Source organism: Lynx rufus, unplaced genomic scaffold, assembly GCF_022079265.1.
Source record: "Lynx rufus isolate CCGP_SWC_20201006 ecotype Redwood Valley unplaced genomic scaffold, mLynRuf1.p SCAF_12, whole genome shotgun sequence".
Taxonomy (NCBI): Eukaryota; Metazoa; Chordata; class Mammalia; order Carnivora; family Felidae; genus Lynx; species Lynx rufus.
This window is the reverse complement of record NW_025814826.1, coordinates 66,217,413-66,236,646: the sequence shown is the minus strand read 5'-3', so window position 1 is coordinate 66,236,646 and position 19,234 is coordinate 66,217,413. Positions and strand designations below refer to the sequence as shown.

The 19,234-nt window shown below is 59.8% G+C and overlaps 1 protein-coding gene and 1 long non-coding RNA gene across 7 annotated transcripts in view; one reads left to right on the top strand and one right to left on the bottom strand.

Annotated features, from left to right (window-relative positions):
* Positions 1-19,234, top strand: part of SLC45A4 (solute carrier family 45 member 4) — an 81,009-nt gene that overhangs the window by 52,460 nt on the left and 9,315 nt on the right. For all 5 annotated transcript variants that reach the window (XR_006961154.1, XM_047074256.1, XM_047074254.1 and 2 more), the window contains one exon: positions 18,993-19,181. Coding sequence is in view for 4 of the 5 variants with exons in the window: in XM_047074256.1 (XP_046930212.1) it covers positions 18,993-19,181 (189 nt within the window). In the remaining variant the exon portion in view is untranslated. The remainder of the gene's footprint in view (positions 1-18,992; positions 19,182-19,234) is intronic.
* Positions 5,663-16,238, bottom strand: LOC124507844 (uncharacterized). 2 transcript variants are annotated; one of them, XR_006961156.1, is made up of 5 exons: positions 14,464-16,238; positions 13,992-14,160; positions 10,955-11,118; positions 5,783-5,890; positions 5,663-5,701 (listed from the first exon to the last, which is right to left on the bottom strand). It is a non-coding gene; the product is annotated as an uncharacterized LOC124507844 (long non-coding RNA). The 2 variants fall into 2 exon arrangements; XR_006961155.1 differs by lacking the exons at positions 5,663-5,701; positions 5,783-5,890 and having other exon boundaries at positions 10,890-11,118.

Genomic DNA, 19,234 nt, shown 5'->3' with positions numbered 1-19,234 from the left:
TGCTTCCTTCTCTAAAAGGGGGCTCTAGACTAGGAGTGAGTGTCCTTCCCAGGTGCTGGCACGGGTGCTGCCGAACTGGGGAGCTCAGTGGGGAGCAGAGGAGGTGGATGGGGTGCGGGGACAGCGGAGGGATGGTGTGGGGCCGACCCTTCCTTCGCGGCCCTGCGCCCCAGGCGTCCGGCCGGCTGTAGAAGGGCACAGCGTGGGCATGAAAGGGACAGTCAGTTCCCCGTGGAAGATGTCCACCAGCAGCCCCTGAGCACTGTCCATGGAGCCCACCCAGCTCAGCCTGCAGTCCGTGCCCACTGTGGTTCTGAACCCTTGCTCACAGCGGAGGCTGTCTTTTTTCTTAATGTTTATTTTTGAGAGAGACAGCAGATGTGAAGCAGACTCTGTGCTGACAGCAGAGAGCGCAATACGGGGCTTGAACTCACAGACTGTGAGATCATGACCTGAGCCAAAGTCGGACACTCCACCGACCTAGCCACATGGGCACCCCCCCTTTTTTTTTTCTTAGAACAAGTGTGAACAGGGGGCGAAAGGGCAGAGGGAGAGAGAGAATCTCAAGGAGGCTCCATGCTCCGCACAGAGCCCGTCTGGGGTCCGTCCCATGACTGTGGGATCACGACCTGAGCCGAAATCAAGAGTTGGATGTTTAACCTACTGAGCCACCCAGGCACCCCCTTTTTTGGGGGGCGGGAGGAGGGTGTCTTTAAATTTAAATTTGATTTCTCTTGAATCAGCTGCATTTCCACCAAGCTCAGATTTCCAGAGTCCCAATTTTTCAGACTGAGATTTCCATCCTCCTGCCCCCAACCTCCAGGTTTATCCCCGGAGGCAGAGCCAGCTTCTTGCGCCTCCTTCCGGAGACTTCCCACAGGCAAGACACGAGACCAGTGGCTCTGTGACTCGCTGTCTCCAGCAGCGGCTCCTGAGGCGCATCGAAAGCGGTTCTTCTGGGATAAGGATCCCAGTTCCAGGTCAAAGCACAAAGCCTGTCTGCGGTGGCTCTGGTGCCTGCCGGGTGGCCCAACCCCGCTCTTCCTGGGATTTTCCCATCGGTCTTGCGGCTTGTCCCTGGTCCCTTCAGAGTCCCTGCCATCCCTTCCTCAGCTGTCCAAGAGCCGGGTTTCTTAGCCACTGTATACCCACCCCACTTACTGAACAGTTCAGCTTTCGGAGGGGGCTTTTGTTTTAATGATGATTTGTTTTTGAGAGAGAAAGAGACAGAGAGTGAGCAGGGGAGGGGCAGAGAGAGACCCAGAATCCGAAGCAGGCTCCAGGCTCCGAGCTGTCAGCACAGAGCCCGACGCGGGGCTCGAACCCACCAACAGTGAGATCATGACCTGAGCTGAAGTCTCTTAACTGACCGAGCCCCCCGGGGGCCCCCGGAGGGGACTTCTAAAGCTGCATTCTCAGGCCCCGGGCTCAGAGATTCAAATACAGGACGTCAGAGCGGCACCTCCAAGGCCGTGTTCCGGTGTTTGTTTTGTTAGTGCTGAGGCGACCTCAGCCCTTCTCGGAAGGAGGGACTGCCCCGTGGTCTTCGGGCGCAGGAGGGGCTGCCCCGGAAGCTGCTGCAGAACGCTCCTCCGCGCCCGGCCCTGTAGGTGCACTGTCTGTGCCGCGTGTGTGCGCATGCGCGGGTCGGTGCGCCTGCTGGGTGGTCAGAATCCAGTAGAAACGTGCGGTGACCCGTAAGCCTGGGGAAGCACCTGTTCCCGAGCCCTGCACAGCCCTGGCTGAAGACCAGGTGGCCGTGCCCCTCCTGGGCCTGTTCCCATCCGGCACCCTTCCCTGGGAAGGCGATGTCTCCCCGCCTCGTCGTTTGCCTCTTGCTTTAGGGTGTCTCCTCCAGGGAAGAGGAAAGTCATATAAAAGTTGCGGCCTCTCAGTTTGACTAATGAGTCAGAACTGGGTTGTCATTACAAGATCCTAATTCGTGGGGAAAGTGAGATTTCGTCTTCTCTAACTTGGTCCAGGATGCAGGGTAAAGCTTGATGTGCAGCCTTTGCATGTCTGCTAATAAAAAACCCCAGGCTTCCCCCCTTTGCATTGTAGCTTAATGTGAGCCAGGATTCCCAGGCTATGATTTGTTGTTATTCGAAGCCCACCTTTTCTTCCTGTGGGAAAAGACTACCCTTTAACAGCCTGCCTTAAGGAAAACATTTGAAGTCTGAGTGCTTTAAGTGCTAGTCATTTTCTTCCACACCCTGGATTGTTCAGGGAGGGGGATGTTGGCGGCGGTGCTGGCCCGGGCGGCAGTCGGAACATGACCCCGTCGGATCTGTGCCCTGCCCTTGCGGGAGCCCCGTGCCCTGTCCTGCAGCTGCTGCCAGCCGGTGCCGCTGACTCTCAGTGTGAGTGAGGTTGGAAGTCGGCAGGATGCAGCGCCCGTGAGAACGGAGAGACAGGGTCACGCTGCATCCAAAGTGAAAACGCATCCGGTTACCTTGCGTGCACGCGCGTGTGTGCCTGGATGGACTCCACGTGTACCTCCTGCATCCTCCTTGAGTGAGCTCGTGTGTTGAACAGGTCGTGTTCCTGTGTTTCCTGCAAGATGCATCCAACTTGGAGCTCCCAACAGGTGTGCTTAGACCTGGGCAGCGACTGTTGGGTGGTGTTCCTGTCACTCCGCTTGCCTCGGAGGTGGCAGGTTATCTTAATGGTGTACTCTCTCCATTTCAAACGCACTTGCCGCCTTTCTAGGAGTTCCCTGTGAGTATAATGACGCCTTCGAAAGGGTCCAGTGAAACCTTTGTATTTTGTCTGAAGGTACCAGTGGCCCGGGGCCTTTTGTTGATACCACTCTTGGTTGGTTTTCCTATTTTGAAAAAGCAGACCCAGCAGCCAGCTATCCCGTTTCCTTTGTGCAGGAGGCGTTTCTAAGGCACACCTGCCCCAGTTCACGCAGGCTGTAGTGTCCGTGGTGCTCAAGGGGGCCCTGCAGAAATCCACTAGGGCCCCACTCACCTCGGGACCCAGACAGCCGACCCCAAGGACACGAGAGGAGTCGCGTCAGATGCCCCGGTGCTGGCCTGGACTCTTGCTTCTGCTGAGGTGTGGGCACACTGGTTGGCAGAATGCACACAGAGGCTGGGGTCGAAGTGGTGTCATTTGAGGCATATTTCGAAGAATCAGGTGGCCATGTCAGCCTGAAGAAGTGATAGCTTGGGGAAGCTGGAGGTCTTGTCCCTGAGCACCTGGAAAATGGGCAGGTAGCAGAGGCAGGAGCTATACGTCTGGGGCCCAGAACCCAGGGCCAGGAGACCAGCTGCCCAGCTTATACGTGAGTGTGCACCCGTCAGCCCATCTGAGGTGATGTGCACAGGCCCTCCAGCACCGGGGCACGAGGACCCTCCCTGTCACCGTGGGCAGGAAGCCCTGGGCGGTGTGTGGGAACCTCCCCCGCATAGAGGGTCTGTTGTTTAGGCAGAGCGCAGGTTGGAGTTTGTGGGTTTTAATTCTGCATTCCACTCTCTGGTTTTTCTCTAACAGCTGAAAGGACATCAGGCCTGGTGCAGCCCCCCCCCCCCCCCACTTCAGGTTGTTGAGGCTCCTTATCTGACAGCTCTCGGATCAGTGGAAACTGATGCGGTACAAGCCTGGGGGGACTTTATGAGCAGGCTCTCTGGGCGTCCTTCCTGGCGCTTGGCTCAACCCTTGGCTTATCTGTGGTTGCGGGTCTGCAGGGCCCCAAGGGCAGAGGCAGGTCGGCCGGCTCCCCACAGCGCCCCCTGGGTTTTGTCCCCGGTGTGTGCACCCAGCGTCTAGCATCCCGCCTCGTTTGGGGGGGAGGCGAGCCCAGGCCGCTCCCAGCTGGGATGTGGGGCACAGGCGTCTAGTGCTTGATTGTTCCCTGAGTGGGGAGTGCTGGGCTCAGTGCCCTCCCCTCACCCCAGGAGCTTCACAGAGCGAGGAGGCAGGCGCACCCAGCATTGCCCGCAGGGTGGGCCGCGGCGCTGGAGGCGGGGAGGGTGAGGACGGTGGATGGCTGAAATTGGACGGCCCCTCGAAGACGTTAGTCTAAGCAAACAATCCAGATGCAAAGGGACAAATCCTGCGTGATTGCCCTTCTTTGAGGGACCCCGAGGGGTCCAGTTCATAGAGACACAGAATGGAGGATGGGGGACGGGGGCGGGGGGGCTGGGCGTTAGTGATTAACGGGGACAGTTTGGGTTTTGCAAGATGAAAGCGTGCCGGGTGGACGGACAGCGCGATGGCTGTGCGGCAGCGCGACCGTATCCGACGTCCCCGAACCGCACGCCGCGAAACGAGTCAAGCGGTCAGTATTATCTGTCTTTTACCACAGTTTTTAAAATGTGGAAAAAAAATAGGACGGGCCCCACAGAACGTCCAGCTAAACACTGGGTTTCCTGCTGACGCGAGACTGAGGAAGCCTGAAGGGTGGCACGGGGCCCGGGCTTGGAGACGGCTGACTGCCCGCGCTCTCCAGTGCTAGAGAATTCCACCACCCGCAGGCATGCTGTCCTCGCCTGGGACTCCCGGGAAAGCCCCCTCCCCCCCGGGGTCAGGGGACCCTCACCGTGCCTCCAGAGCACCGTCCTCATGGACTGTGGAAACAGGCCACGTGCCAGAAGGAAAGGCGTGTACGTAGGCGGGAGTTTGTGAGAATCTCCTGAATTTTGACCAAAATAATTGAAAAACTTTGTGTAAGACTGTTTTGTTTGGATTGGGAAGTCGGGATTTCCTTGTGTTTCAGATCATTGTTATTTTAGAAACAATGAAACGTCAGCTGTAGTCTTTTTTCCCAAGGAATTATGAAGCCTGTTCCTCTTTGCTCAGCGCCCACGGAGCGCCTACCTGCTTGGTGCTGGGCCTGGCCCCAGCGTGGAGACCGCCGCCGCGGTGGCCGGGTTACAGTCGCACGGAGCTGAGGCCATGGGGCCACGACAGTTGGCTGAGGTCAGGGGTTTGGGAGTAAATGCGCAATGCCGGAGCCCTGGTTCCGGGGATCAAATGTTTCCAGATCAGGGAAGGCCCGCACGGAGGTGATCTGTCCAATGAGCCGGGCTCCAGGGCGTGCCCGTGCTGGGTGCTCCGCCAGGGCCTGGTGAGGGTTGTGATTGATGGGCCGGAGGAGCAAGGTTAGGAAGGACAGTTATGGGACTAGCTGTGGCCTGCCCTGTTGAAGGCAGGCATGGGAACAACAAAGACAGGAGGCTGCCCTCCCGGGCACAGGGGACAGGAAGTCAGGAGGCCGTGGAGAGACACTGGGCCTCCTTGTTGCAAAGAGTAAGTAGAGGTCAGTGAGTGAAGCAAGGGTGAGTCAGCGCATTCTGGGCTGTGACTTGTGGGGGGAGTCGTAGAGAGTGTGGCGTGCCCAGTGGCACAGGGGTGGGGGCTCACTGCAGAGTGAGTGATGTGAGCCGAGATCTGACCTCTGGGAGGCAGGGGTCAGATCACAGGAGACCTTAAGTGCCACTCCAAGGAGGTTATTTACAGAGAAACCTGGGCAGTTCTGCCTTTCTTCAGTATTGAGCATATGAGCACTGGTAAGGCAGGAGGTTTTTAGAGGGCTTTTTTGTTTGTTTATTTTTGAAAGAGCGTGTGTGTGTGCGTGCACACTTGTGCGTGATCAGGGAGGGGCAGAGAGGAGGAGAGACGGAATCCCACGCAGACTCAGTGTGGAGCTGGACATGGGGCTTGGACTCAACGAACTCTGAAATCATGACCGGAGCTGAAATCAAGAGCCAGACACTTAATTAACCAACCGAGCCACCCAGGCGCCCCATAGAAGTTTTAATAGTAGGCGACATACCATCGCCGTTTCCAGACTTAGCAGACTGGTTCTCAAAATTGTGGTGACTGTACACGGAGCATATGCACACACGGTCCAAGAGGACAGAAGAAGCGAAGCCAGCCGTTCCTGCAGAAAATGGTGGTTGAACTTTACGGCGAAACCCAAAAAGAAGCTAAATCAGTTTTAACCAAACATTACAAACGTGTTCAAAACATAAGCCACCAGGCGGCCCCACTCCCCGAGTGTGGGTTTGGGGTGACCTGTGGCACCCGTGTGCTCCTCAGGTGAGCACAGCTGAGTGTCTTCCTGATTGTCTCCAGAGGGGTGTTCAAGGCTGACTTTGCAAGGGAAGCACTGTAAATGTGCAGCATTTTCCTTAAACATGTATCAAAAAAAATAGGAGAATCCCAGAGAGGCTTAAAAAAATTTTTTTAAGTTTATTTATTTATTTTGAGGGAGAGAGAGAGCAGGGGAGGGGCAGAGAGAAAGGGAGAGAGAGAGAGAGAGAGAGAGAATCTGTCAGCACAGAGCCCCATGCGGGGTTTGAACTCACGAACCGTGAGATCATGACCTGAGTTAAAGTCAGATGCTGAACCGACTGAGCCACCCAGGCGCCCCGGTTTGTCCCCCATTTAAATGAAGAATGGATATGGATGTATCTTCCAGCTTGTGAACTATTTTGGGGATATCACAGAAAGCTCAGTATGACGTTGAGAATCTGAAGTAACTTTGTTACAAGTGCTGCGTCTGCAACTCTGGACGGAGGTCGGTGGGTCACAGAATGGAAAACGGGGTGGAGAGACTGAAGATCCGAATTTCAGCTTGCGGTGACCAGGGCTGGACGAGGGCGGAGTCCGGCGGGGACTCTCCGTGGTCGGTTCAGCTGGCCTCTGCCAGCCCGTGGGCCTGCATTTCCCAGCCGGAGTCGCGGGCAGAGCAGGACGGGGGGCTGGCGGAGGGGTGGGGGGTCCGGCATTTCTCACTTTTAGCCAAGTTACGTTCTACTTTAAGTTCCTCTTAGACTTACACCTGTGTACATTTTGCTGTCATTTTAAACCATGACTAAGGACAGTTGCTGCCTGTTTTGGTGGTGGTTTTGACCCAGCAGCAGTTTTGTGCTGCGCCCCACGCTCTTCCTGTTCCGCGAGCCCCGGGGAGGCCCGGGCTCCGAACACTTCCCTGTTGTCACAGCAGGCCCCGGGCCCGTAGCTTGCTCATCAGTTACCAGCCGTCCCGGAGAGCCCCCGCCGGGGGAGCGGAAGGCCTTCGCTTCCCCATATTCTGTCCACACTTGCCAGGTTGTGACAGCCAAGCAGGATTTAACCGGGCCAAGCCGAATGTGCGGGCGGTGTAGACGCAGCCGCGTTGTGGGTTTGGGTGCTTTTTCTCTGTGCTGCTGTGACCCGACACTCAGAATTTATAGACGGGGCTCACGAGCATCTCCTGCGAGGCGGGGGTGGTGTCTGAGCAGAGTAGGGGCCCCGCTGCTGGTTTCCTTCCGACTGGTGTTGGCAGGTGCTCCCGCGGGGCGGGACCCCGGCCTCCGCAGGTCCTGAGAGCGGAGCCGGAGTGCGCGGGTCGCCTGTGTCTCTGGGCCCCGGCCTTTCGCCTTCACTGGAGGCGAGGCGGTGTGCACCCTCCTGTCCTTGCCAGAGGGCAGGCCGGCGCTTAGAGGACCGGCCCCCACACGGCAGCGCCCCGGGAAGCTAGCTGCTGGGGGGAGGCCTCTGAACCGAGCCGGGTGTGGGGAGCCGGACGAGCAGCGTCAGGAGGCCAGTCTGTCAAGGCCCTAGTGGCCACGCGGAGGGGAGTTTTCTAGAGGCAAGCTGTCCCGTCTGTTCGGGACCTGGGCTCGTAGCTGGCGTGTTTTCCGACTGCTTTGGGAAGCCTTTCGTGGTGAACGGCAGGTGTAGGTGGGGAGGCCAGGCCACGTGGGACGCTGAGGGTGATAACAGGAGGCGGATGTCACGGTGGGGAGGGGCCTCACGCCAGAGCCTGCCTTCCTCACCGGGCCTCGCCTCACCTGCTACTTGTCAGTCCCCGGAGGTCCCAGACGAGGCTGGCTAGTGTGGGACGCGATGTGGCTCCGTGTTTTCCTTTGGTCCTTTTCTCCGGAGCAGGCTGGGCCGGCCTGCCTGAGGCTGAGTGCTGCTGGGGGGCCGGGCCCGGACCGCTGAGCCCACGCTGAGCCCACGGTGGCCGGGCCCCGCGCCTGCGAGCTCGATGTGCAGGCCTGCAGTCATTGGGTCTGTCCGTGGTGGGGGCTGTTCTCGTGACCTTGAGGGTGCTTCTCAGCCTCCAGTGAGCTGCAGTGTCTACTTCTTGGTTTTAAAAACTCCACTTGACAACATCTTGTTTCGATAGTCTGTGTTCGACTTGCACGCACAGCTGCCTTCATTCAGCCCTCAGGTGTCACTGTCCCGTCCTCCAGGTGACCACAGTGAGGCTCCAGGAGCTACTGGAAACCCCTCCGTGTCCTCCTGGAGCCGGAGGTGCCTACCACAGTGCCTGGGTCCCCGTCGCTCGTCTGTTGCCCGCACAGGGGCATGTGGTCGCCCTGTTACCATTTTTCAGGCCAATTTCTTCCAGGAATTAAGGAAAACGTCAGTGTCCCCATGGCCTAGACATGAAACTTTTTAGGTGTCTGGTCTCACAGAAAGAGGCCAGGGAGCCCGGTGGGGGGGCCGCTGTGGTCCGTGGTCCGCGGGAGGAGGGGAGTGGTTCCCAGAAGAGGGGGGCTTGGCTTCGGCTCTGCCCCTCCAGCCCCCCCACCCGACCTTCCTCTGGGAGCTGGGCCCGCACTGGGCCCCCGAGCTGCCCTCAGACGTGTTTGTCTGTGACTCGAGGTGCATCCCGTGGGTACATGGGGCTGCCAGGTCAGTGGCGGGTGTCTTTCAGGCGCCCAACTGTCTTCCCGTGGGCCTTCCACACAAAGGGCTGGGTGCTCCCGGGGTGACCCACGTTCCCTTGCAGCAGCTGAGGCACACGGGAGCTTCGTGTTCCAGAAATGGTCCCCTCCCAGGGAGGCTGACTTCAAGGAGTAGGTTTAGGACTCGCACCGTGTGCAGGGCCGGCCAGCTGGCCGGCACCCACATGTCCCGTTTCCTGAGAGCAAGTGGACTCCCAGAGAACTTGAGCTCTCGAGGTGTCCTCCCAGCATCTTAAACTCCCTGCCCCCCTGAAAGCTTGACAGGGCTGCAGGGACACGAGAGGGACGCTCGTGTTTGGAGCGGCCCCGTGCCAGGTACTGAGCTATGCATTCTGTCTTCCTGTTGAATCTTCAGACGTCCCACCTCTGTCCATATGTCTAGGTTACATGGGGGACAGGGTGTTCAAGGCCGGGTGCTCCCAGAGCCTCGGGCTGCAGAGCCCACATGTCCCCCTGGAGCTCAGCGGAGCCTGCCCCGTCTCCCGTGAAGAATCTTGATCCTCCTTCCAGGCCTGGGACGTCTCGGTGGGTGGCCGTTGGCTTCTGGAAGCCATGTAGCCATGAGAGGTGGCCGCAACTTGCAGCTGACCTGACCCGGGAGCTCGGGCAGGGCTGTGGGGTACGCCGTGCGTCTTGTGCACTGCAGGAAGCTTCTGGAGTCTTAGGCCAAGTGCTTTGTGGTTTCTTGTAAAACTCAGGTGACCTGGCGGTGCCATCACGAAGAGGCTTCTGCAGTATGTTTTCTAGAGCCATGAGGTGGCAGTTGTGTCAGTAGGAGGTGCTCCCGAGGGGTTCCGGGCAGTGGGAGGCTTGCGCCCCTAACTTTCCAGAGGTTCAGTGTCCCACCAAGCACATCCAGCCAGGCTGATGAGTCTCATCCTTGTTTGAAATAGGACCAGCGCCCCCCCACGCGGAGGTGTCGGGAGCCCCTGGTGTGGGGCTGGGTTGGGGGGTGGGGCAGGCTGTGCACATTTATTCCCTGGAAACAGCCAGCTTCAGGGCCAGCACAGGGGCTGGAGAGTGCTTGTTTTACCAGAAGAAAGATCATTCAGAAAGTGCTGGAATTTAGTGGAGCCCTGGGTAAGTTTGAAGGACACAACTTCTGAAGTCCTGCCTTTGTCCAAAGTAACTTGTTCTGGGGCGCCCGAGTGGCTCAGTCGGTTAAGCGTCCGACTTCGGCTCAGGTCATGATCTCATGGTTCGTGGGTTCGAGTCCCGCGTTGGGCTCTGTGGTGACAGCTTGGAACCTGGAGCCTGCTTTGGATTCTGTGTCTCCCTCTCTCTCTGCAACCCCCCCCCCCCCATGCTCTGTCTCTCTCTCTCTCTCTCTCTCTCTCTCAAATAAATAAACATTAAGAAAAAAATTTAAACAAAGTAACTTGTTCTGACGTGGCACAGTGAGCCCCAGAGAGCCTCCCGGGCAACCCTCTAACCTTCCTTATAATCGACCCACAGGAAAGCCCTGATGAACGAACTGACCACTTTCCCCTCTGTCCCTGATCTTGAGAGGACCCTTGCCGCCCCGCCCCCCCGCAGCCCACCCGTGTTGGGGACTGCACTTCTGGGTGTCTGAGCCTGCTCTGTAACCGGTGAGGAAGGATAACATGGGGAGAACATAGCCTAGGTGCTGGGGAGCCTCTGACGGCAGGCCCGGCTGGAGTCGAGCTTCTGGACCTCCGGGAAGGGCTGTGCTTGCACAAGCAGGCGGCACTCAAAGCCTGTTCCTCCCCACCTAAAACCGCCAGTTGCTGTTCCGGGTGGGGGTCCTAGGAGAAGCACTGAGCTTCCTCCCCTTTCTTCTTCGTCCCACTCCCTACCTTCCCGTGGCTCTGGGATTCCAGAACATTCCGGGCAGCTGGAGGAGTGTCTGCCCCCCTCTGCCCAGTGTAGACTCTCCCTGTGCAGGGGACCCTTTCCTCCCTCGGGCCCGCGCTCCAGAGCTGGTGGCCTCCGCCCTGGGCTGCAGACCCGCTGCCTGTCTCTGGGGGTGCCCGGGGCCCTCCGCGGGGTTCCCCACAGGGCTTGCCGACTTCCATTCATCCGAGGTCACTCGGGGTTGGTGGGCATTTCCCACAGAGCGCTCGTTCTCACGAGTTAAACGTTATCGTGAAATTCTTGTCTGAGAACACAAACATATCTTGATGTGGGAGGCTTTGTCTATTGAAAGAAAGAACGTACCTTCCCATTCCCGGTTCAGATCTTTTGTTAAACATTTATAGGCAACTTTCCCATTCCCCTGACCGCCCTCCCCCCACAAGTACCAGTTTATCAAAAAAGACGTCGCGTTGAATGGGAGCCGCCGCGCGTGACCAGCGTGGTCGCCGTTGCCCGTGACCTCACACGGCCCTCCGCCGATGCTGACACACCGAGCATTTCCTGTGAACGGGGAGCCTTCCTGGTCCCACCATTGTTGTTCAACTCTTGCCTGGGAGAAAACAAAAATTATTTACTACGGGCGGTATGGTGTTTGTTTAGAGCTGTGCTGGGAAATGCGCCGTTGGAGGCGTCCCAGCGGCGGCCGTGGCCGTGCGGAGACCCGGCTCGCTCGCTCGTGGGGCCGCCCGGGGGACGTGATGGGAAATGTTTATTCTCGCCCACGTGCTCGACAAAGAAAGCCGGTGCCCAGCTCCGAGGCCCCCCGCCCCAGCCGTTCCCCTGACCATGGCCGCTCAGCTTGGGGGCACCGGGGGTTTCCTGCCGGGCCACCCTTGCTCTGCGGCCTGGAGTTCACTTTGGGAGGCCTGGGGAGGGCGAAACTGAGGGGACATGGCCACCGGTCCTGTTTGCTCCCCCTGGGCTTTCCTGCCTTCCTTGGCCTCTGCTCCGCGACCCCCTCTGGGGGCGGTTTTCTCGATGGGAGGACACTTTGGGGGGTCCAACTGGAGAGGACAGATGGGGCAGGTCTCCTCTGAGGATGTGTGACAGGGCAGGATCCAGCCCAGACTTCCCACCCCGAGTGTTCAGATCATGAGAAGCCAGCAGAGAGCCTTCTGAGCAGAGAGCTGCAGCTGGGGTGTGTTTGCAGGAGACGGCCCTGGACGCAGGGCAGGGGGCGAGATGAGTTAGCGGGGGTTCGAGAGGAGGTGGGAGGCCCGACCGAGGGCTGGGGGTCGGCAGCACAGGAGCAGCGGCGGACCTGCACTCAAGGGGTGGGACCTCCAGGCGGACAGGGATTTGGGGGGGGGTCACCCCCTGGGGAGGAGGGTCCAGCCAGAGTGAGGGGCACCGGGCTGGGTGGTGCTTGGGGTGTGGGGTGGGGCCGCATCCAGCCCGCGGTTTTGGTGCCTGCTGAATGCCAGGCATGTGGCCAGCACTCTGCCTTCCTGGGGCTTCGGCTGAGTCGAGCTCACGAGGACCGGCTCAGTTGGCGTGTAGGCGACCCTGGCGTCCTCCCAGAGGGCAGATCTGGGAGGGCTGCGGGGGTAGGGCCAGACCGCGGCAGGTGGAGGGGTGGACGCGGGGACCGGCACCCTCGCGAGAGGATGCCCCCCCAGCCTGCCGCAGCAGCGCATCTCGCGGCGAGAGAGGGGCCGGGCGGTTCGCCCCCCTGCCCGCGGCCCAGAGCCCTCCGCTCGCTCGAGGTCGGCCGGCACTCTGCGTGACTGGGACACGGCTTTGGGGTGAGCGGCCGACCGGCGCCCGGCTCAACCGGTGTCCTCGTGTTTCTAAGATTTGGGTTTGAATCGCAGAACTGTTCGGTTTCAGTCACGTGCCTGTTTTCAGAAAGGACTGACGACTTACTTCCCAGTGCTCGTTTCTGACGCCTGCCCCCGCAGCCGCCACACTCTTGTGCCGGCGTCACAGGCCGGGGGGCCACCTGGGCATCTGCGGGGGGCGCCCCGGTGTTCCTGCCCGGAAGGCCGCGGACAGCGCCGGGAACAGCTCACTGGAGGGACGCCGTGGGGCGGGCGGAGGCGCAGGGACGACCTCAGAGCAGCGTCGTCCGCGCCGCGAGTGCCTCACCGACTGGCTGGGGCAAGTGCGCTGGCCGCGCTCCCGCTGCGCGCGGTCTCCCCGCTCCCTGCGCGCTGGCACGTACCCGGCCTCGCACAGACCACGCGGCTGCCAGGGCGCCCGAACGCCCCTGCCGCCTCCCAGCTCATCAGCCCACCAGCCCGGCGCGGACCACGGAGGGACCGTGCTGCCTGGAGCGCGAGCTGCTGCGTGAGCACGCCTGAGGGTCTTCTGGGCGTCCCCGTCTGCGGCAGCGCCCGGCTCCCGCCTGTGCCGTCGGCCCCGCCGCAGAAGGGCAAGAGGCCTTGTTTTCCAGAGGGTGCCTTCGGTGGCGTAGCTCCCCGTCACCTGGACGGCCAGCGTCTCAACCCGTGTCAATGGCGTGTAGCCTGTGCTGGGCAGGCGCACAGGCTTTGCGCCAGCCGGACCCCGCTGTGTCTCACGCTCGCTGGCCTTGAGGACTTTTCTCAGGACGCAGTCCTGGCCTCCCATCAGCCAGGGGCGGGGGCGGCGGGTTAGCCGACAGTGGGTTGGGGCTGGGGCCGGGGCGAGTCTCCCCCGGGGCCTGCTGCACCAGGTGGGGGGGGTCTGCCCTCGGCAGCCGGTCCTTAGAGGCTCCTGTCTGACACGGGGCCTCGCCAGGATGCTTATGGGTGTTTGTGTGAGTTCAGGAGGAATTACGCACAAACAGTTCTCTGTGGCCTCTCAGTGCCAGGTCATGGCCGTAGGAATGACTGACCGCGGCCAGAAGGAAGTGCTGGGCCACTGCTTCTGTCTCTCCAGCTGAGGCCGAGTCTTTAAGGAACTTTCTTCCCTGGAGCTTCCTCTCTGCCTGTTAGCATGGTGGCCGTGGGTCCTGGAGCTGGTGCCCGTGCACGCAGTGAGGCTGGCGTCAGAGGCCCGTTGGTAGGGGCGCACACCCATCCACAGTCCCTGGGTGGCCGCATCTTGGGGTCCAGAGGGTGGTATGTTTGTCAACACCCGTGTGCCGGAGCTCTGCTCTTGTCCTCCGTGTACCCCTTTATTCCGCCCTCATCATCTCAACCTTAGCTTCCTGCCCCGAGGGCCCCCCACACCTCCCCACCCTGCAGGTGCAGCCGGCACACCGTGCCAACCTCTCTGGCCGTGGCCGCCTGTGAGGATAAATGAGATGGGACTGTGCCCCGTGAATCGTATCACAAGATTGTCTTCTTCAGTGGGACGTCGAGAAGCTGGAAAACGGGGTGGCCTGGTGAACTCAGGACATTGGGAGCCGTCCCCTCCACCAGTTAGCTGCCAGTCTCCCACCTGGACTGTCTGGGTTCTGCTGGTGGCAGTAGCCGACCCTGCCCACCCGTCACTCACCACGTGAGCCGTGGGTCCCCCGCCTTCCTGCCGTTAGCCAGCAGGGCACAGAGCACTCCTGGTCCCCGTCTTGGCCGAGCTCGCCGCGCGTTGAAGCAGGCCGGGAGACGTGGGGCTGGGTTCTGGTAAAGGCAGTGCTGTTGGCCTCAAGGAGCTGTGAAAGAGTCAGCTGAAACAATATTTAAAGTAAATATTGTTAAATCCGTTTAGTATATGAAATATTATTTGAAGTTAAATATAATTATTTATTTTGAGAAACCGAGCAGAAGATACGGCACGGTGGCTCCTATTGGAATAGCTTTGCCGCTGTTAACAAATTCTGGAAGAACGTAAAAGCGGCTCGCTGAAGCCACTGGAGAATGCCAGAAACTAGAAGGGAACGGCGTTAGGTGGTTTCCCATCGTTTTACGGCCTTTAGCCTGCAGATGGGCCTTGTTCGGTGCCACACGGGGCAGCTAAGAACGCTCGATACCTGCACTTTTCCTGCAAGACCCAGGGACAGCGTTCAGGCCAGAGTTGGAGCCAGGGGAACCCCAAATCCTCTGTCCTCTCTTCTCACGTGTCTGCTGATGCTTGAAACGTGCAGCCGTGGGCTGGACTTCAAGCAGCTCGGCCGAGGCTGAAAGAACGGAATGGAGATTTCTGCCGGCTCCTGCTTCAGGGGAGAGTTTTGCATCTGAGTCCGGCCAGTTAGCTGTCTGTTGAAATAAAGGTATCGATACCCAGAAAGAAGAATGTAGCAGAGCGTAGAGTCTCTCTACACCTGGTCATTCACAGCGTCTACAGCTCAGTATTCTCGGGGGGATGAAACTGTGACCCTCGGTCACGAGGCCGCAGTGGAGACCGACCCCAAGATTGGGCCCCGGTGTTGGAAGCCTCGGCCGGGCGCAGGAAGTGTGCTCGAGGACACAGGAAGACACGCTCCTGTGGGAGTGGGAAAGCTCCAGAGAGAAGCAGGAACTGTTAAAGAAGAACCAGATGGAAATTCTAGAACTGAAAAATGCAGTATCTGGGAAAATTAAGAGGCGACTGGGGACGCCAGAAGGAAGACGCAGCACAGGATGAGCCGGTTGACAAATGACTGGCAACGAAGAACAGAGAGGACGAGATCAGGAACAGAAACCAGCAGAGCCTCGGGAAGCAGCGGGTCTGACCGACACGTGACTGATTGGAGTCCCAGAAGAGAGGAGCCAGGATGGGGCACACAGTGTGGAGAAATGACTGAAGATTTCCCAGATTTGGTGAAAGGTTTCAATGTCCGGATTCTCGGAGCTCCGTGAACTGCAGGCAGAAGTAAAAAGGAAACCTCGCTTAGGCTCATGGTAGTCAAGGTGCTAAAAACCAACAAAAAAGAGAACATCTTGAAAGCGCCCGGAGGAAGAGAGGACCCATTCCGGATATACGGTCACACGAGATGTCCCGGCCTTCTCTGCAGAAACTGCGATCTCTTCAGAGTTTGGGGGGGCGGGGCAGTTAACCCATAATTCTTTATCCGGCCAAAATACCCTTTGAGAATAGAAGTGAAATAAAGAGGTTTTAGTTACAATAGCAGAACATTTGTCATCAACAGATTTCTGTAAAATGCTGAATCACCCAAGGATGGTCCTTCAGACGGAACGGAAGTGGCACCGTGTGAATACTCAGGTCTTCGGGAAGGAAGGGAAAAGACTAGAAATGACTCAATGGGAGGTAAAAATAAAAGAGGAATTTTCCTTTTCATTCCCTTGAAATACGCAGGACGGCCGAAAGCAAAAACCACAGCACAGACGGGGGTTTACGCTGTCTGGAGAGGTGATGCGTGTGCCGCCTGTAGCGTGAAGGGACTTGGGGGCAACCACACGCGGACGTTTGCAATGTTCTTGCTGTTGTGCTGCGCTGACACCCCCAGACTGAGAAACCAGTGTGCCACGAACTCTGCAGAGCGGCTGCTTACGAAATAATGCTGAAAAGCCAGCGTATAAATTAAAACGGAGTGCAGCAAAACAACATTCGGTCCGCTTAGCCAAAAGTGGGCAGGAAGGAGGGGGCCGACAGAAAGCAAGTAGTAATGTGGCCGCTGTGGTGCCAGCCGTGTAAGGAGTCACGCTGCATGTACGTGGACAAAACACTGCAGTGAGAAGGGATCAGCAGAACGGTTGAAGAGCCACTGATGTGGACCGTCTGAGAGCAGCACCCTTTTCTTTTTTCACGTTTGTTTCTTTTTGAGAGAGAGCATGAGCAGGGGGAGGGGCAGAGAGAGGGGGACAGAGGAGCTGAAGCAGTCTCTGTGCTGAGAACAGCGAGCCCGGTGCCCGGCTCGAACTCGCGAACCGTGAGATCATGACCTGAGCTGAAGTGGGACACGTAACTAACTGAGCCCCCCCTCCCCCGGCGCCCCACGAGCAGCACTCTTAAAATAGGACACGGTGGGTTGAAAACGGGCGGGTCAAGATCTGCTGTGCCAGCAGGGAGCCCGAGTCGGCAGGGGTGAGTCGGCAGGGGTGAGCGTAGCAACAGCAGGTAGAGGAGACCTCAGGAGCGTGATGGAGGGCTTGTGGCCGAGGGGTTGCGCCGCACGAGTGCTCGGGTGAAGTACTTTTCATCTCACTGGAGAGCGAGGGCTTGTTGGGGGCCCGGGGTCTTGGATGGATCTGGTATCCTGGGGCAGGTGCAGGCCTGGCAGGTGAGGGCCCTCCGGGGACGGCCTGCCGCCCAGGACTGGACGGGGGGGCGGGGTCATGGGCTGGCCCAGGGATGGGTTAACAGAGGGCCGGTGGTTGGGGTTGGCTGGCCGGCCCCACGCGTGCATCTCAGGATGTGGTGCAGTACGACAAGCCGGAGCCCCTCTGTGGGTCCCCTGCCACGCAGGGACAGGTCAGCCAGTCACCACTCTCAGGAACGTACACCGTACAGGTGGCTCAGCAGCTGGGGAGATAGAGCAGCAGTGGCGTGCCCGGCTGGGTGGGGAGGCCTCTAGGGGGTGCCCCCCTCGGAGCTGCAACAGGAACCAGGCGGGGTGGGGGGGAGACTGCAGGAGGTGTGAAGAGACCACCCTCCCATGTGCCTGGAGCAGCGGGGCCAGGCCGCGGGAGGGAGGCCAGGAGTGGCAGGTGGCCTGGTGTGCGCGTGCGTGGATTCGGCAAGGGGGCCGCGTGCCTCCAGGCCAGTCGGTGTGGGTGAAGTTGTGCCGTTTTAAAAGCCACCTTCAGAGTCCGTGAACCCTGGGGTGAGAATGCTTTCCGCTCTTTGTGAGACGCTGGCTGTGTCGTCCACGCGGAGCGGTTTGGTCGGCGGTCCTTTCCGGCGATGGCATTGCTGGACAACGTGCTCCTGCACGTGGGCACTGGGGGCCGGCCTGGGCGGCTGTCACTGACCCCTCTGCCCGCCTGTGGTGCGGAGGGGCGAGGCCCCAGGCCTGCCGAGAGACCGTAGCGCTCGTAGCTTCTCGTTCCCTGGAGCAGCGGCACGCTGTCTCTGCTCACTTGGAACAGGAGCACGATTCACCACCCTTCCTAACGTTCTCTGCAGCGTAGCGTAGAGGTCAAAGCAGACACCTCGCATCGTGGACTGCGTGCGGGCACGTGGGTGACGTTGCGGGCGGTGCTTCGCCCTGCCACACAAGTTTAGCTCTAATGCGCCCCGGTACCCCCGTTTCCCGGTGCCCGCGGTGGTTCGGGGCACTAGCCAAGGGGTTGCTGGCGTGCCCAAGCACCTTTCATTTTCTTTTTTTAAAAAAAAATTTTTTTTTTCAACGTTTATTTATTTTTGGGACAGAGAGAGACAGAGCATGAACGGGGGAGGGGCAGAGAGAGAGGGAGACACAGAATCAGAAACAGGCTCCAGGCTCCGAGCCGTCAGCCCAGAGCCCGACGCGGGGCTCGAACTCACGGATCGCGAGATCGTGACCTGGCTGAAGTCGGACGCTTAACCGACTGCGCCACCCAGGCGCCCCAGCACCTTTCATTTTCTAAGTAAACTTTTCATTGAAGTAGGACATGGAGAGGTGCGTGACGGAAGTCTCCAGCGGGGTGACCTGTCACCAGCGAGCCCCATCCAGATCAAGAACAGAACAGGCCGACCCCGAAGCCCCTGCCCTTGCCAGGGGCGACTGCCACCCTGGCTTCTGCCAGTAGAGACTCCGTGTAAATGGAACCCACTCCTGTGTGTGCTCCTGTGGCTGGCGTGTGCGGGGCCCGGCTCGTGCACCGCTGAATCGCGCTCCCCAGCTGCTATGCGGGCTCTACCGCACGAGCGTGCCTTTCCACTGGCAGTGGCATTGGGTCTGTGCGATAGCGATAGCGGGGGCGGGGGCCTCCTACTTTGTCCCTTTGGGGCCAGGGCAGATTACCTAGCCACTGTCCCCTCCTGGAAAATGGGCACGAGAGTCCCTGCCTCCCCGGGCAGTGAGGAGGATTAGATGAGAGGGAGTACCAGGGGCCAGAAAGAGCACCTTCGCTCCAGCTAAACACGTACCGATGCTCCCCCTCTCGTTGGCTCCTCGGTGGCCGCGCAGAAGCCCGCTGCTGGGGTCGTGTAGCACGCTAGTGGCTGTGTGGCCCCTCAGGGCGACTCCGGGGATCGGCTTTGGCCCGCGCGGCCCGGAAGGACAGCAGGGTGGGTCCTCGCTACTCCGGGGCCGTGCTCCCTGTGTGCCTCGGTTCTGGGCTGACGGGGACACTGTGTGCGGTGCCTGTGAGATGGCGCTGAGTGTAGCGCGGGTGGCGTGAGAGGGCCTGGCCCCGCGCTGGCGCCCGGGGGTGCCTGTTCTCCACGTGTGCACGGCCGGTCCCGGCTCTGCTTGTTACACTCTGCAGCAGCGGGTCCCGGGGCGTCTGCTCCAAGGCCCGGGTGCTGGGCTCTGGCCACCTGGTGCTTCCCCGTTGGGATTCAGTCTTCAGAGCTGCCTGCTTCGGAGGTGGGCACTTCTACCCTGAGGGGTCTCTACCAGGCCGGGGCCTGCGTGTGTGCGTGCGCCCGGTGCCCGGGGTGCACCTGTCACAGCCCGCCGCGTGTCTGCCGCAGGCCTTCCGGAGCAGTACTACAGCCTCACCTGGTTCCTGAGCCCCGTCCTCGGCCTCTTCTTCACGCCCATCATCGGCTCCGCCAGCGACCGCTGCACCCTGAGCTGGGGCCGCCGGCGGCCTTTCATCCTGGTCCTGTGCATCGGCGTGCTCTTGGGCGTGGCGCTCTTCCTGAACGGCTCTGCCATCGGTAAGTGCCCCTCCGCCACGCCACGCGCCCTACTGTGTGCACTCGCGTCCTGG